The following is an 18082-nucleotide window of genomic DNA, read 5'->3' on the forward strand; positions in this document are numbered from 1 at the left end:
ATCCTTCATCAGGTTGGAAAGGAAGGAAGAAGACAGAATAAGAAGATGGGGGAGGGAATGTTTACAAGCTGGCAGGTGATAAGTGAAGCCATGTGAGTGAGAAAGTGGGAGGGATGAAGTGAAAAGCTGGAAGGTGAGAGGTAAAAAAGATAAAGGGCTGAAGAAGAAGGAATCTGATAGGTAAGGAGAGTTGATCACAGGAGAAAGGGACAGAGAAGGGGTACCAAATTGAAGTGATGGGCAAATGAGGAGAATGGAAGGGGTAAGAGGGGAGCCAGAATGGGGAATGGAAAAAGACAGAAGAAAGAGGGGTGAAAATTTATCAGGTTAGAGAAATCAATGTTCATGCCATTGGCCTATCAAACAGAATACGAGGAAATGCTCCTTCAACCTGAGAGAAGCCTCAAGATGACAGTAGAGGAGGCCCTGGACTGGCATATCAGAACGGGAATGGGAAGTAGAATTAACTGGTTGCTATGGTAAATCTTGCCTGTTGTAGCAAAGGTATTTGATGAAGCGATTGCCCAATCCATGTCTAGTCTCACCAATGTAGAGGAGGCTGCATCAGGAGCAGCGGATACTGTAGACGACCCTGACAGAGACGTAGGTGAAGTGTCACCTGACCTAGAAGGACTGTTGGGACCCTGAATGATGGTGAATGGGGAGGTGTAATGCCATTTGTAGCTCTCACCTCATTTGCAGTAATAAGTGCCAGGAGGGAGACTTCTGGGGAGGGATACGTGGACAAGGGATTCGCAGAGAAAACAAACCCTGCTGAAAGCAGAAGGTGGGGAGGGGGGAAAGATGTGTTTAATAGCATGATCCTATGGTAAACAGCGTAAGTTGCAGAGGTTGATGTGCTGGATGTGGAGGACCGTGGTGTGTTAGGTATGGGTAAGAGTAACTCTATCCCTGTCATGACGATAGGAAGATTGGGTATGGGCGGATGTCAGGGAAATAGAAAAGATATGAGTGAGAGTAGCATCAATGGCAGAGGAAGGGAAGCAATGTCTTTTAAAGAAGGAGGACTTTGTAGATGTTCTGGAATGGCAATTCTCATTGTGAGAATAGATAAAGCAGAAGTGGAGGAATTCAGGAAAGGGAATAGTGTTTTTACAGGAGACAGGGTGGGAAGAGGTGGTCAAGGTAGGCTTCTAAAATATATCTGAAACTGTTTGTCTCCGTATATTGAAACAGAAAGATTAAGAAAGGCGAGAGAGGTGGTAGAGATTGACAAGTAAACTGAGGACAGGGTAGAAGTTGGGGGCAGAGTTGATGAAATTGACAAGCTAAGCATGGGTGCACCTGTGCTGATGGAGGTTATGGAGGAGATATTGTTGCCAAACCAAACTGTTTTGGGATCTTCAAGTGAGGAAGTTGTGGATCTACTTGCATAGTAAGGTGGCATAATTGTCTAGGTCCTGAAGCTTATTGATTTAGTTTTGACAGATGATAGCATTGAATGTCGAGCTCTAGTCAATGAAAAGAATCCTGATGATATAATTGGTGGGTGGTACCCTAGACTGCCAAAGCAAGAGGTTAAATATATTGGTAACACTCCAGCCAGTTGATCAGCACAGATCTTTAGTATTTGGACATGTACCCCATCTGGGCTGGATTCTTTTCATGGGTTCACTCTCCTGAGTGATGTGTAGATAAGGCTTTTATATGTCCTTCCCAATGTTAATAGCAAAAGAAACTATGACCTGGATGGCAGGGGTCTTTGATGAAGGATGCTGCTTTTTGGTATTAGTACTGAGTTTGAGTCTCACTGTAAAAGGATAATGGCTACATTGCACTACAATGGACTCACTTTGGTTCTTTCTCGTAAGAAATGTGCGTAAGTTATGTTTAATTCATGTTTTTATTGTGATTGTTGTATATCTGATGTTATGTGCCTGTGATGCTGTTGCAAGTACAATTCTCATTGCACCTGTATGTATGTGTACTTGTCCCTATAATAAAGTTATCTTTGACTTTCATTATGAAGGTTGTGATTAATTAAACTTCAGAAGGAAAGTATCTTTCTAACTCAAAACTTTTGAATATATTTTCCCTTTACGTAATAGCCACTGTATGAGTACGGCTTCCTTAACACAGCATGACTGAGGTCTTAAAAATGAAGTAAGTAGCTCCACTTTTTAGACAGCTGTAGGGGTTCGTTTAGCTGCCATTTTGTTGTCTAGATGGAGGTGGATAATTTTGTTGTGAGTCACACTACTCAACAAAGAAGTCAAGGAATGCTTTGGGGGTAATATGCTGGAAATATTGAGTAGGCAGACAGTTGGTGACATCAATAACTATGCACACATTTTGTGTATATTATAGTATTGAGATATGATGTTAGAGTGATCAGTATTCAGATTGCAGACTAAGTCTTACATTAATACTCTTACAAAAGGCAAGCATTCATCACATTCAACTGTAAGGTCAAGTAAGGTTAAAGAATTGCTCAGTTAGGGTAATGAATTGTCAGAAAAAATTATTATAATGTAATTTTTACTTCTGAATGTATAACACTTAATCATCTTCTCTTTTGTTTCAAAAAAGTAACTTGCCATCGAAATAATTATTAAAGAAGAGAAGCAAGAATGGGAAAGAGAAAGCAATTAGTGAAAAAAGTCTAAGGCTTGCCTACTGGTATTTAAGTTCTCATCATTTCTACTTTTACTATTGAAAAATATGCTTTCAGTTCACCGATTTTAGGCATTGTTGACCTTTATCTCACTCAACCCGATCAAAGTGGGATCAAAACAGCAATTGATCTGGTGAATGTTTCACGTTGGCTGTATGCACTTTGTGGAAGTTTAAATCAAGGAATTAGCATTACCACAGAACCTTTATCATAGCTTCACCCCAGATGTAATCTCTGTCTGCTATTGATATACAGCACAGAGTATAGAGTTCTATACCATTTTCCTGTTTATAAGACACATTGTAACTAACCCATTGAAAAGAAACCACTAGGGCACAGGAGCTAAGCAAACCTTCAAATGGAAATATAATGTTCCATAGATATTCTTTTGAACCAGTCCATTCTGTATCTAGCAATATTCATGCATGGTTGAATGATAATTAAACTTGAAACTTGAACCAACTGGACAGACAATTGATAATAGAAATACTGGAGAAATATCATATCCATACAGAGTCAGTCGAACCATCTGCCCTCAATATTCTTTGGTTCCCTCTAAAATAATGTGTGCATTGTCACCATTGCCTAGAAACTCAGCTGACCGAGCACTCAAATACCACAGGTACAATGGCAGGTCAGCTGCTGGGTAGCTTCCAGCAAGTGATTCATCTCCTGACACCCTAATCCAATGTATCTCAAAATGAGCAATATCACCCCTCCAGGGGCAGTAGGAGTATCTGAGGGAGTGATGTGATGAAGTCATTTGCTAACGAGTGGGGCAAATGAGGGAACACAGGCTTCATTTAAGAAATTAATTACATTATAAACATTTGAACCTCAGTGCCTCGTAATTGATTACAACGATCGCTTAATAACCTCATGTCTTGCTAATCCACCATTCATTTAGACTTTGCTTGAAGTTAGATAGAGCTCTCAAAGATTGCAGAGTCAAGGGATATGGGGTGAAGGCAGGAACCGGGTACTGCTGACTCGAAGGGCCGAATGGCCTACTCCTGCACCTATTGTCTATTGTCTATTGAAGCATGAGGGATAGGTTATTGTCTTCGCACCATGCCACCAGGTTCTTAATTTCCTCTCTCAATACATTGATGACTTGGAGAGGGGGAACCTGCTGCATGGGCAACAGCCGGTTCGTCAAATCTTCCTGACCAGGCTTGCGCCCTGGAGAGGACATAGTCCAACAGAGGCACAAACTCATGATCCCTGGGATCGACGACTGCCTACGTACTGCAGGACAGTGTTAACTTGTATGATTACCATACTTGAATCACACAATGAATCAATTCCAGTGAATTAAGGTTTAGCATTCAATGGAGTAAAGCCTAGAAACTGCCTTTCAAATAGGCTTGACCACATTTCTCTAGCCCACAGCCCAAACAAGATAATGCTGCGCACTTTACATACCTTCAGTAGGGAGTCAGGTTTCCTAAGCTATGATGATGTCATAACTTTCTCCTTTATTGATCGCAGTGCTTGAGGTTTGGGCTTAAACAATAAGCAATCGATGTGTTCATTAATACATAATGAAAGTGGCAGAAGCAAACCAAGTGTAGACAGTATCGTGTGAAGTATCTGAAATATGGATTTATCCCACCACCAAGCAACCAATATGTCCATTGAGTGAAGAAGTTTTTTTTCAAATGAGGCAATGAAACTGTCCAGGCTCCTTGAAAACTTGAATAGAATGCACTCCAAACTTGGCTTATTTTCAGTCACCTTGTGAAAACTTTCAGAAATTGAAAACACTTCTAAACATTTTTTCCAGCATTTCACCACAAAAGAGTAATGGTTTGCATGTTTCCTGCAACATTTCTTTGCTTATTGCTAAATCAGGATTGGAGAATAACTAAAGAACTGATTCTACCAGCAGTAAGGGAGGTTTTGATTACAGTTTTGCATAAATCACCAGACCAAATAATTAAAGCAACTCTGCTCAATGACAACTTTGTTTAAAGATGAATAGATAAACTGTGAGAATATCGAAATCATGTTGTGCAGCATACTAAGGACAACAGAATTTGCTCTGCAGTTGAATGAGGCAACTATGCGAGGGAATGAACCTTTGCTTTTTGGTTATGTCTGCCTCATAAAAAATGAAAATGTGGTTCAAGAGTTGTTTATCGAAATGGGACTAGAATCAGTTATAAAAGCGGAGTCAGTTCTTTGGGTTATTGAGAAATTCTTCAAAGAGAAAGGCAATACACTCACCAGCATTCTTGCTTATGAAACAGATGGGGGCACCATAAATTACAGGACACCACTGTGGGATTATTACTTCCTGCGAAAAAGCTGTACCTGACAGATTTACCATTTACTGTGTAATTCATAGACAGCATCTTGTCGCAAAAATCAGCTGCACAAATCATCAAATACTGTTATCAAAGTGGTAAATAAAATCAGGCACCATGTTCTCAATTTCCAAATATTTTGAGAGCTTTGTAGTGAGAATGATGAACAGTCGCTGTTGCACACAGAAGTCAGAAGGCTCTCAAACAGAAACTGCCTGAAGTGCTTTAAAGCACTTTTCAAAATGCACTATGATAAAATTCTTTAAGGACCTGAATACTTCATCCAATAATGAATTTAAGAATATTAGACATGACATTATTTGTCAGAATTATTTGTAAAGATTAATGGACTCTGTCTTCAATTGCGAGGAAATTGTGTGATTCTTATCCAAGTCAAATTAGTCACCCCATCACTTCTGTCCAAGTTAACCCTATTTAATTCCAACATTGGTTGTCATGACCTTTTCCCATTTTTGAACATCACTAATTTGGAAGAGAAAGAAAGAATACCAAGTATACTGTGCCCACCTGTGTGAGCTACATAAAGAAATTTCACTGAAATTTTAGGGTCTTCTCTTGATTCAATTTCTGGATTGGTTAATAAATTCATTCCTGATCACTTGTAATGAGGAATTAGCAGGAAGGATGGAGGAAGAACTGATCTTGCTACAAAATGACTTTAAACTGAAGCCAAGGTTCAAAAAATAGTATCAAAACTATTGGTTGCACAAAGAAATCTCTGAACACTATCCCGCACTGTGGAAAAAAGTCAAGATGATCTTTAGTTCCTTTCCAACGTCAGGTTTAGAGGACTGCAGTTTCAGTGCAGTTGCCCAACTTCTTTCAAAGCAGCAAAACGGACTGCAAATGATTGAACTTGGAGATCTGTGGCTCCTAAGTGACATTCAGCCTGATGTTGAGAAGCTGATATCACTGCACCAAGCCCATCCATTTCTTGAAAGATGAAAAAGCAATGAAATAGTGAATAGTGGTACTACCAACGTGCACTCTAAAATTGTTGATGAAAATTGCTTTTATGGTAATTAAGTCAACAAATAGTTATATTTGCAACTTTCAATAGATTTGAATACTTTTTGCAATTATTTGTCACTGCTTTGAATTTGCACTTCCTATTTTCTTTCACTGTGCATCATAGATCAAAATTCTTTATAGTTATTTATGTAATGGCCAGAAAGGGAGAAGGAGTCATTGGGGATATGGTCTGGGGAGCCAAGGGAGTAGTAACCCAAAAAATGATTGTGAGCCATTGCCTAAGTCTTTCACCCACCTGTATGGTATGTAGCAGAAAACCCTCCGCTGATCAAGGTAAGTGTAACTCCAAGAACATTTGAGAATCTTGGTACTAAGTTCACACCATCCACTAAAATAAACAATCATTCCCTTCACGACCAGTGTACAATTTCTGGAGGGCATACCCTCTACCCCAATTCACTGCTACACAGGTTACTCCAAAATCTCACAAACTTGTGAACTCTACCCAGGAACAACAACAGCAGTAGACTCCATGTTATAGATTCATAGGGTCTTTCAGCTCAGAGAGAGGCCCTTCAGTCCAACTGGTCTGAGGTATCCATCAAAGTTAAACCTATTTGATCTAGGAATAATGGTGCATAGTTCCCTGAAGGTGGAATCTCATGTGGATAGGGTGGTGAAGGAAGCTTTTGGTATGCTGCCCTTTATAAATCAGAGCATTGAGTATGGGAGTTGGGATGTAATGTTAAAATTGTACAAGGCATTGGTGAGGCCAAATTTGGAGTATTGTGTACAGTTCTGGTCACCGAGTTATAGGAAAGATGTCAACAAAATAGAGAGAGTACAGAGACGATTTACTAGAATGTTACCTGGGTTTCAGCACCTAAGTTACAGAGAAAGGTTGAACAAGTTAGGTCTTTATTCTTTGAAGCGTAGAAGGTTGAGGGGGGACTTGATAGAGGTATTTAAAATTATGAAGGGGATAGACAGAGTTGACGTGGATATGCTTTTTCCATTGAGAGTAGGGGAGATTCAAACAAGAGGACATGAGTTGCGATTTAAGGGGCAAAAGTTTAAGGGTAACACGAGGGGGAATTTCTTAACTCAGTGAGTGGTAGCTGTGTGGAACGAGCTTCCAGTAGAAGTGGTAGAGGTAGGTTTGATATTGTCATTTAAAGCAGAATTGGATAGGTATATGGACAGGAAAGGATTGGAGGGTTATGGGCTGAGTGCAGGTTGGTGGGACTAGGTGAGAATAAGCATTTGGCATGGACTAGAAGGGCCGAGATGGCCTGTTTCCATGCTGTAGTTGTTATATGGTTACATTTGGCCTTATTTCTCTAAACATTTCCTCCCCATGTATCTGTACTAGTGTCTTTTAAATGTTGTTAATGTACTGTCCTCAACCACTTCCATCAATACTCATTCTATATAGGGACCAGGCCCTGGGCTTTCCCTCAAATTCCAATTAAATCTCTTCAAGGTTATCATAAACCTATGCCCTCTAGATCCCAATTTCCCAACTGTGGGAAAGAGATGCACTTTCACTCTATTCCCCTCATGATTTATGCAACTCTATAAGATATCCCCCTTTCTATTTTTAAATTTTCTAAATTAAGTAATATTTAGAGATAAAGTACAATTCCTGGCCCAACAAGCCCATACCACTAAATTACAACATGTGACCCATTAATCTACGAACCCGTCGGACCTTGGAACATGGGAGGAAAACACAGCATCCAGAGGAAACCCATGCAATCCTAGGGAGAACATTGAACCACCTCACAGACAGCAGCGGAATGAACCTGTGTCACTTTCCCAGTAATAGACTTAAATTTAGTGGCCACTTTATTAGATACATGTGTAGACCTTCTTGTTAATGCAAACATCTAATCAGCCAATCATGTGGCAGCAACTCAATGCATAAGAGCATGCAGACATGGTCAGGAGGTTCAGTTGCTGTTCAGACCAAACATCTGATTGATGGTACCAGAAGGGGTGGTTTGAGTATCTCAGAAACTGGTGATCTCCTGGGATTTTCACACACAACAGTCTGCTGAGTTTACCGAGGATGGTGCAATAAACAGTAAACATCCATTGAGTGGCAATTCTGTGGGCGAAATTGTTAATGAGAGAGATCAGAGGGTCTTTTAAGAGATTCCTGGATTGGTACATGGTGCTTAGAAAAATAGAGGGCTATGGGTAACCCTAGGTAATTTTGAAAGTAAGTACATGTTCAGCACAGAATTGTGGGCTGAAGGGCCTGTATTGCGCTGTAGGTTTTCTATATTTCTATGAGAATGGCCAGACTAGTTCAAGCTGACAGGAAGGCAACAAAAACCACACATTACAACAGTGGTGTGGAAAAGAGCATCCCTGAACACACAGCATGTCAAACCTTGAAGTGAAGGGGCTGCACAGACGTACACTCAGTGACCACTTTAGTAGGTACAGGAGGATAAATATACTCTTAACCACAATGAAAAAGTCCTAGCCTGCACAACCTCTCTATGTAACTCAGTCACTCAGTCTGGGCAACATTGCTGCAAATTCCCTCTGTTATGGAGGATTTCAAAATCATATTCCAGTCTACAGATCTGAATATTAGTCCTATTGTTTAACCAATTTACAAAGGTGGGAAACTGCATAAACAGATAATTTGGATACCACCACACTGGTTCTTTAATAACTTGATGATGTAGGTTTTTTTGAGCGTCTGGAAGGTTTTTCAATGAGACACCATACTATTTTTGTCAACATGATGAGGAGAGTCAGTTGGTAAATCTGGTGAGGATAAAAGTTGTTGGGAATGGTGAGGGTGGAGCACCACGTGAGGGATATGGGACAGGTGACAGAGAAGGAGTGCCAGCATGGGGAGGTGGTGCGAGTGCAGTCACACCCAGCCCTGAGACTCCAGGCAAGGTAATATGATTCCAAGCAATTGGCTTATTGATTATTACAGAATGTCTCTCTGGTGCTTCCTGCTCCCTCTGCTCTCCATTCCTCTACCCCAACCATGCTTCCCCTCTCTCTGCCCCCTTCCCACTCTCCATCCACAATAGAAACCCATAATAGAATCAGGTTTATTACCACTCATATGTCATGATTTTTTTTTTGTGGCAGCAGTACAGTGCAATACATAAAATTGCTACAGTGCTGTGCAGACCTCTTAGGCACCCTAGCTATATATATCTTTTGCACAGACTTATGTAGACTTTCGTACAGTACTGTGGATGAAATATTTATCCTTAGTGGAACAAGAATTTAAAATTCAAAGTCATAGTAATCGTAAAAGTATTGATCAAATACAGAAAGATGAGAAGAATTGCTACAGGAAGGTTGAATGAACTGACTTGTGGATGCAATCGTTGAAGAGCTATTGTACTCAAATAGTCATCAAAATACATTCTATCATAAGCTTTTGAAGATTTTCTAACTAGACAGATTTATCAGTAGAGGTCCATTACATATATATCAGGAGGGAGAAATCTGTTGGATTCATTTATAAAAGTATGTTTTATCTTGCAAAAAAAAAGTAGGTTTGTTACTTCTTTTCTATTATGGGAAGTCTCCTTACTTGTTGAAATTGTCACATTCTCCTCTCTCTCTTTTCCAGGGGGGAATGATTGCCCTGCTCTTAGCAATCTTGTTCCTTGTCTTGGTGCTCTACACTCGGCGTCGGTGGTGCAAACGTCGCCGTGTCCCACAGCCACAGAAGAGCGCCAGTGCAGAAGCCGCAAACGAAATCCATTACATCCCATCGGTCCTGATGGCGGGTCAGAACCGGGAGAGCCTGCGGAACTCCCGGCTGCAGGGGCACAACTCCAGTGGGTCGATCAGTATCCGGGAGACACCAATCCTGGACGGTTATGAGTATGACATTGACGACCTTCGCCAGCAGCTGCAGAGGGAGTGCATGAATGGCGGGGAGGATTTTGGCAGCCAGGTGACACGCACGTTGGATTCACTTCAGGGGTGCGATGAGAAAACGTGCTTGGATCTCACTCCAGGTCTGTACCAATACATCGCTTTACTGAAGATAGGGACGTACGAGGTAATGGGTGTTGAATGAGTGAATAGTTCTTGAATGTGTAATAGGTTTATTGTTGTCCCATCTACCATGTTACAATGAAAAACTTTGTGTTGCATTCTATCCATATAGAACATTTTAGGCAGACAATAAGGTGCTAGACAATCACAAGGCAGATTGTCAGATCGAGAGTCCACCTTATTGTACAAGCTGACTATTCAGTAGTCTCATCAAGGTAGGATAGAAGCTGTCCTTGTGCCTGGTGTTGTGTACTTTCAGGCTAACCCTAATGCTTAATCCTTCCCAAGCATAGCGTTGATTTAAATATGAAAATGAGTATATTGAAGGCACAGCTAACAGAAGATTGCAAATTGTAATAATCTTTGTTCAAACTGTTTGCTTCTCTCTCTAAGTGCATGAGCCCCACACCCACCACTGCAAGTTCAATAGGTACTTAGAACAGTGTCATTGCTTGTGGGTGTCATTCAGTGTTGGAGATTTTGCAGGGTCAGTGGAAGAGCTACACATAGCAAGTGCAGCCTGGGAAATCTCCATAGGCTCTCTGAACTTGCCACTGCAGAAGTGGCCTCAGGCTATAAACATTAAAGAGTGTTTGGTGCACAGTGCCGTGCATTTTAAATGATTACCTTGTGTTTGCAATGAAGGCCCTGGTGGGCCCACTCGGTGAAGTCACTGCAACTCAGCTGCCTTGTCTTGTAGCAGACTAACTTTTTGTCTCATATCAGAATCAGGTTTAATATCACTGGGATATATCATGAAATTTGTTGATTTATAGAAATGAAAAGTGGTGAGACAGTGTTTATGGGTTAAATGTCCATTCAGAAAATAGATGGCAGAGGGGAAGAAGCTGTTCCTGAATCATTGAGTGTGTGCCTTCAGGCTCCTATACCTCCTTCCTGGTGGCAGCAATGAGAACAAGGCATGACCTGGGTGATGGGGGTCCTTAATGATGGACACCGCCTTCTTAACACATCGCTCCTTGAAGACGTCCTGGATACTACCGTGGTTAGTGCACATGATAGAGCTGACTAAGTTTACCACTCTCTGCAGCTTACTCCAATCCTGTGCAGTAGTCCCCCACCCCCCACCACCATACCAGATGGTTAGGATGCTCTCCATGGTTCATCATGGGGCAGAGATTCAGTTTAATGCACTAAATATGCAAAATAATGTATACATGTCATTTCCACTTCTAAAATCCAGATTCATTGAAGTAAACATATCTCAGCATTTTATTGCAAATTTATTGAGAATAATAGATAACAAATGTTTACCCAGTGTCTCTCTTATGGGTCAGAAAAGCAGACACTGCCAGCTTAGATCTTTTGTCGTTATTAGCCACATGAGAAAACAAAGCTTCCACTTTTTACAGATCCAGTTTTGAATTTTTCAGTTATTTTGGAGAGAATGCCATTTCAGGGAAGTTCTGGGGGAATTGCACGAACAACCCAGTGGAGCTAAAGGACTAATCTGGCAGAACACTGGAGAAAGTGGAATGTACCAACCAAATTTAAATCACCCTCTTTTATAATGATGTGAACAAATGTGTATGTTTACTAGACATCTCAGGCTTTGAGAATATTTTTCGCACAGTATTTACAATGTACTACATCAATCAGGTAGCTTTTTGTTGGTTCTTTCTGTAATATTTCAGATGCAGATATCTGACAGAAATATTAACTGTGTTTCTTTATCCATAAATACTGTATGATCTTGTGCGTGTATTCTGGCATTATCAGGATTTATTTCAAATTTCCAGCAGCCTCTTCTATTTTTTTCATTCTGTATCTGGGTCACTATGTTGAACTTCTCTGTTCCTTTACGTGCTTTGGCTCCAGTTTACTGTTCTGACGAGGTGTTTCCCAAACTTTCTCAAGTGCTTATCATTTGCTCAGTCTCAGTTCTTCTCTTTAATGACTAGAAGATTCGTGGAGTTGTTGACATTGAGGAAGGTTGTCTTAGTAGGCATGGCAATGTCAATGTGTTGGTGAAATTGCTGACAAATAGCACTTGGAGTTTAGACCATAAGATATAGGAGCAGAATTAGTCTATTTGGCCCATCAAGTCTGCTTTTCATCCTGGCTGATCCATTTCCCACTCAGGCCCAATCTCTTGACTTCTTCCCATATCCCCTCATACCCAGACTCATCAAGAATCCATCAACCTCTGCCTTAAATATACCCAACAACTTGCCCTCCACAGCCAGCTGTGGCAACGAATTCACTACTTTAATTCCAATGAATGTGAGGTGATTAATTTTGGGAATAGTAATGAGATTAGGGCATACACTATGAACAAGAGGGTCTTCATGAGAATCGAGGAACAGAGGTTTGTTTTTCATGCATTGAAGAAAGTTAAGAGGAATTATGGACAAGATATATAAAATGAAGGAGGGGGGTGTAGATAGGGTAGATTACCAGAAGCTTTTCTCTACGTTAGAAGCAGATGAAACCAGAGGACATAGATTTAGGGTAAGTGATAAGAAATTTAGAAGAGATCTAAGGGTAAGGTCCTTTTTAATCCAAAGAGCGGTGAGTAACTGAAGTACACTGTAGAAAGAATGATGAAGCAAAGTCACAGAGAGTATTTAAGTAGCATCGAGCCAAGCATCGAAATCACCAAGGCATAGAAAGGTACAGGGCAAGTGCTGGAAGATGGGATTAATGTGGATAGGTGTCTACCGCTGGCATGGATCAGATGAGCTGAAAAGCCTGTATCCATGCTTAATGACTCTATAACTTTAATGCCAAGGCAATCACAGTTTGTGTTTTTAAATGATAAGGTCCTTGTTCATGGTATATTCTCTGCATACGTTCCATATCAGGTTTGTTGCAAAGCTTCTCTGAAAATTACTGCTTTAAGCCATAGTTCTGAGATGAGAAAATACTGTTTTGTTCTGCCAGTCATAGGTGGTTATGCTAATTGTTTGTCTTGAAGTTTTGTTTCATTACCACATTTGTTCCTGGAATTTGAACAGCTACTCAGCTCTGCGTTTTTCATTATGATGTTGGACACTTCAGGGACAGTGTGTTACTGTGAGACTTGCATCATTGTATTCCTTTTGAAATTCTACACTTGCAGACTGGAACCTATTATTGGAAAAATTGCTTACAAAGTGTAATCCCATTAGAATTCTTAATATTACTTCATTTATTAAGGTATAAAATCCACAAGATACTATGATAATTAAATATTGATTTTGAATGAAATTCAAATATATTAATCCTAACATTTTTGCTTGCTGTGCTTTGACTGTCATACACTTTGATTAGTTCTTTTCCCTCAGTATGTTGCATAAACATCTGCAATCTGAGTCAGTAATTGACAGTGATATGGATTTTTTTTTATTATTCTTCTTGGTTTAATATGACAATGTTGCATCTTTCTCCAGCATGTGACTCTGTTATGATTCTGTTGTATTTACATACAAATCCTTTGTTAAGTTCTATGGTCCTATCATCATCATCATCATTATCATCAGTATGTGCTGTGTCACATGACATGGGTGATCATGGTCTTATGACTATAATTGTTTGTGGCAATTTTTTTCTACAGAAGTGGTTTGCCATTGCCTTCTTCTGGGCAGTGTCTTTAGAAGATGGATGATCCTAGGCATTACCAATACTCTTCAGAGATTGCCTGCCTGGCTTCAGTGGTCGCATAGACAGGACTTGTGATATGTACCAACTACTCATACTTCCATCCACCACCCGCTTCCATGGTTTCCCACGAGCCCGATCGGGGGTGGAGGGCTAAGCAGGTGCTACACCTTGCCCAAGGGTGATCTACAGGCTAGCAGAGGGAAGGAGCACCTTACACCTCCTTTGTTAGAGACGTATTTCCACCCCACCACCCTCAGATGCCCACTTTATAGAAACCAGATTTTAGAGGTGTAAAAGAAAATTTGCATTTCTTTAGCTGTTTTTACATTAGCTTCAAGGAGTCTTAAAGACCTTAAAGGTAATTTAAGGCATTGAAATATAGCAATTGTTGTACATTGGAAATCATTTTGTACTCAACACTGTGATGATATTGAGGTAAGGTGTTAGTTGACAGAAAAATATTGAACAGAATTCTGCACAAAACAATAATATAGCTTTTTTTCATTCATCTGAGAACCTTGGTTTTTTTCTTCTCATTTAAGATTCAGCACCTCCAGTCAACCTGTACTTAATCAATCCCACAGAAAGGGGTTGAGCACAGAATATGGCTCAGACGTAAGACTGGCACCCAACTGAACTGCAGCTTGCACATAAAATCTGTTCTGAACAGACAGGCTGAGGGGATGGATGAGATGATTAGAAAACAGAATTAATTTTTGCCGTTGTGTTCCAGTGCTTACTTGATGGAAAGATCAGATTTGCTAACTTGTCCATGTAGCCTTAATGGTTTGGCTCCTTGCAAGCCCTGAGAGAGCTGATCTTTCAAGTTTCTGAAGACCTCAAATCTACAGTGACCATCTAGAGGAAAGGCAAGGGTAGAAGTTCATACTCTTTCATGTGTTTAACACTTGATATATTATCATATGTGTGTTGTACTCCATTGACAAGTTTGGAAGAGGATGATGTATAAAGATTTTCCTATTAAGCATTTAATGCATGAAATAGAGGGATAAATGTTCTTCCTCTTTTTAACACTTCAAATTATTTTTATGATCAAAGTATGTATGCAGTATACAATACTGAGATTCGTCTTGCCCACAGACAGTCACAAAAAAAAAGACCATGGAACGCATTCAAAAAAAAGCACATCAGCACTCCACCCCACACACAAAAAAATCGCTCAAATGGCAACAAAAAAATGAGCAAAAACACAGAGAATAAAAACATAAAACCAAAAGGCATATTCAGTTCAGCTCATTTTTCAATATCTGCAGACCATTCGAATTCAAAATTGCCCAAACCACTAACAAAAATTGGAGCAAGCAGAAAAATTAGAAATGCATCATAAGTGAATTGGAGTCTACAATCCGCAAACTGCATCGATTAAACCTTGCTCCTGTACTATCCTCTGATAGCATTGAGGAAGAGAGAGATCATTCGAGTGCAAGGACCTTCCCTCAGGAGCAGCGATCGAGAGGGAGAGAGAGACTGACACAGACAGACATCTTCCTGTGGTAGCAGTCAGCAATGGGCTGGTAGGTGATGCTGAACACTCACTCGCCTCCACACCCACCTCGATGAGTTTAAATCTTCCTTAGCACTCTAATCAATGAGATTAGTGAGAGATGGAATTGATCATGGCTCATGCCCTGTCTCCTAGCTTCCTGGCCTCCGTACTGTAATGCTTTGCTCACAGCCTCGTGGGAACCTCTCAGAGATAGCAGAGCACCAGATCGATCGTTTGGCCCAAAAACCACCACCGGAGTATGGATAACAGGCTTCAGCAGTTGCAGAACCTTAACTGAAATAGAAAGAAGATGTAGAAGAAGTGAAGAGAGTTGCTTCACAATCTGTTTTGAGTCTATTGCCTTTGGTAGTGTTGTCTGCTGGCACCATCTTCTATTCAATAACTTCTGTAACAGGAGCTATCATGCATAGGCTGATGGTTGTACTTGATACTTTCATCAATAATGTTAAGTTCTGCCAGATGATTTTATCTTGAACTTGTCAGCTTCCATTGTTCAGTTTTACCCATTTAATCACCAATTGCCCTCTGCAGGTATAAGGGCCTAAGTATGGCTTTCACAGTAGCAAAGTTGAAGCATCCTGTAAGTAGATTGCTCTCTCCATTGCTATAATCCCACCACAAAGAATACTTCAACCAGACTACCCTGGCCATACTGTACTGTACTGCCAATCAACAGCATTTTTGTTAGGTAATTGTCACTGGGTAACCAAAGATTTATGAATAGACATGTGGTCAATAGGGGAGACTGAATCAATGTAGGGCTTGAGAGTTTTACTTAAATTTATGCCTTGGAAGAAGGATTGCAGGATTGATGAGAGTTACACAGGGTTTCCTATGCTTGTGAAGTTAGTACCAGCTCTCCCCTCCAATATGTCACCGTTGACTATCCAGAATCAACTGAAGAAAGTAGAAGAGAAACCTAGGTCACTGTCCTTAGGTAAACATGCAGTATCTTGGTGGTTAAGGTGCATTCTTGCCATTGCAAATTTGCAGAGGTCAAATAATATATGTAATTTAATGTGTTTAATAAAGACTAATCCTTAATTGGATGTTTTGGCATGTATGAGCCATTCTAACAAAAGGACAGCAGGATCAAATTTCCACACCAGTCCTCCCTTTCCTCTTCATTTATCCCCTATCAGGATACTTTTGAGATTCCTCTCTCCTTGTTCTGCTTTACAGTACCTGCAACCCAGGTTAAGTTCCCATCGCTGTCTGTGAGGAGTTTGTATGTACTTCCCATGACCTCATGGGTCTGCTCCAGCTGCTCGGGTTTCCTCCCACGATCCAAAGACATACTGGTTGTTAGATTAACTGGTCATTGCAAATTGTCCAATAATTAGGCTGGGATTAAATCGGGGGGTGCTGGACGATGTGCTTGAAGGGCAGGAAAAGTGTATTCCATGGTGCATCTCAATAAAAAATAAATAAACTGCACCATGCAATAACACATTCCATTTTCTAACTACGTGTTGGATAAACATCTCCCCATTCGAGTTTTTGCTTACTATTTCATATTCTTCTTCCCTGTCTAGGCCTCACAGCAAGAGCAAAATTGCTTATTTATCAAACCCTTGATCATTTTTTTAAAACACCATAATTATCAGATGTTTGGGATGAACTACATGCTCACTAGACTTATTAAATGTATCAGGAGAATGGACTGAAGAACTAGGTGTGGAATCTTAAAAGGATTCTGAAGAGAAGGAGACCATCTGACTTGGCATACACACTCAATATGATCCCAAACTGCCTTATGCCATTTCATATGAAAATTGGCACTGACCAAATGGTAGCTTCAACATGGCTGACTGACGTAAATGTGATGTATAAATGTGCTCTGTTTAGCAACACCTGCACCAACATCTCCACATTCCTACATAGGAAAAGAAGTTGCATGCAGTTTAAGTTTTAGAATTTGCTTAATGGTTATATAAGAATGGATACACCAGATTGTTTTCTAGGGCTCTAGCAACAGCCTCAGAAGAGCTTTTGTTTTGAAATAAATGAAAATACTGTCCCTAATGTTCATACTTAATTGGCCAAAGGATAACATCCAAGTACACAAGTTGATTCCCAATCTAGCACTGAGCCATGAAGACCTTTCCATCTCAGCAGAGCCAAAAACACCGTGTGTTTTAATTTCGCCACCAGTGCTCCAGACAGCATGTTAGATGTAAAACAAGATCATTCTGGGGCACTGATTTGGAGCTCACATTAGGCAGTTGAGGAGGGTTCATGATCAACTGTAGCTAGTTGATTCCCAGTATAACATGAAATAAGCTGGAATTTGTCATTATTACATCCTTTGTGAGTGAATTTTCAGTCAAATATCAATAAAATGTGAATCCATTTCCAAGATAAAGATTATTAATGTGAAAGGGGCAGCTTTGTCACACATAAGTTGCTACATTTCTCCTTGTAAGCTGACAGAATGCCAATATCTTGATTTTCTTCCATTACAGTTGGAAGTGGGTGGGGTTAAGACATTATGTCAGCAGTTTTTATTCAGTCCTTATCCACTCTTTTTTTTGGAGAGGATTCAAGTTTCAGCCCATCGACAATTATTACTGAACTTCACGAGAAGAGCTCACTGAAGCAATTTCCTTACATTGGATCCATTCCTTAAGAGAAAATATTTTTCAGGTACTACCCCTGACAGCAAGAGACAGTGCTTAAGATAAAATTAGGTTTAACAGTTGTAAGATCCCAGATATATTGTAAAAGATGTCAAGCCCAGTCCTTTAAATGTACAGCCCTGAAAATTTGCATGTGTATCACTTAATAAAATATTAACATTTTTACACTAACTCACAAACTCATTAACACCTTTGTTTGGAAGCTATTTTGAGACTAATTGCTGACCCTCTAGGAAACTGGTTTTTCTCTCCCCATGAGTGCCAGCAGCCACTTTTGGCCACACCAAAGCAGTTTCTAACCCAGAGAAATGATTGAATGTAGCAG

At 40.2% G+C, this 18082-nt stretch overlaps 1 protein-coding gene across 1 annotated transcript in view; it reads left to right on the top strand.

Moving 5' to 3' along the window:
- The window catches only part of astn1 (astrotactin 1), a 2712832-nt gene that overhangs the window by 803109 nt on the left and 1891641 nt on the right, over positions 1-18082 (top strand). Inside the window, exon 3 of the mRNA XM_059984849.1 lies at positions 9554-9947. Within this exon, the coding sequence (XP_059840832.1) occupies positions 9554-9947 (394 nt within the window). The remainder of the gene's footprint in view (positions 1-9553; positions 9948-18082) is intronic.

This window comes from Hypanus sabinus, chromosome 11 (genome assembly GCF_030144855.1).
Source record: "Hypanus sabinus isolate sHypSab1 chromosome 11, sHypSab1.hap1, whole genome shotgun sequence".
In the NCBI taxonomy this organism is placed as follows: domain Eukaryota; kingdom Metazoa; phylum Chordata; class Chondrichthyes; order Myliobatiformes; family Dasyatidae; genus Hypanus; species Hypanus sabinus.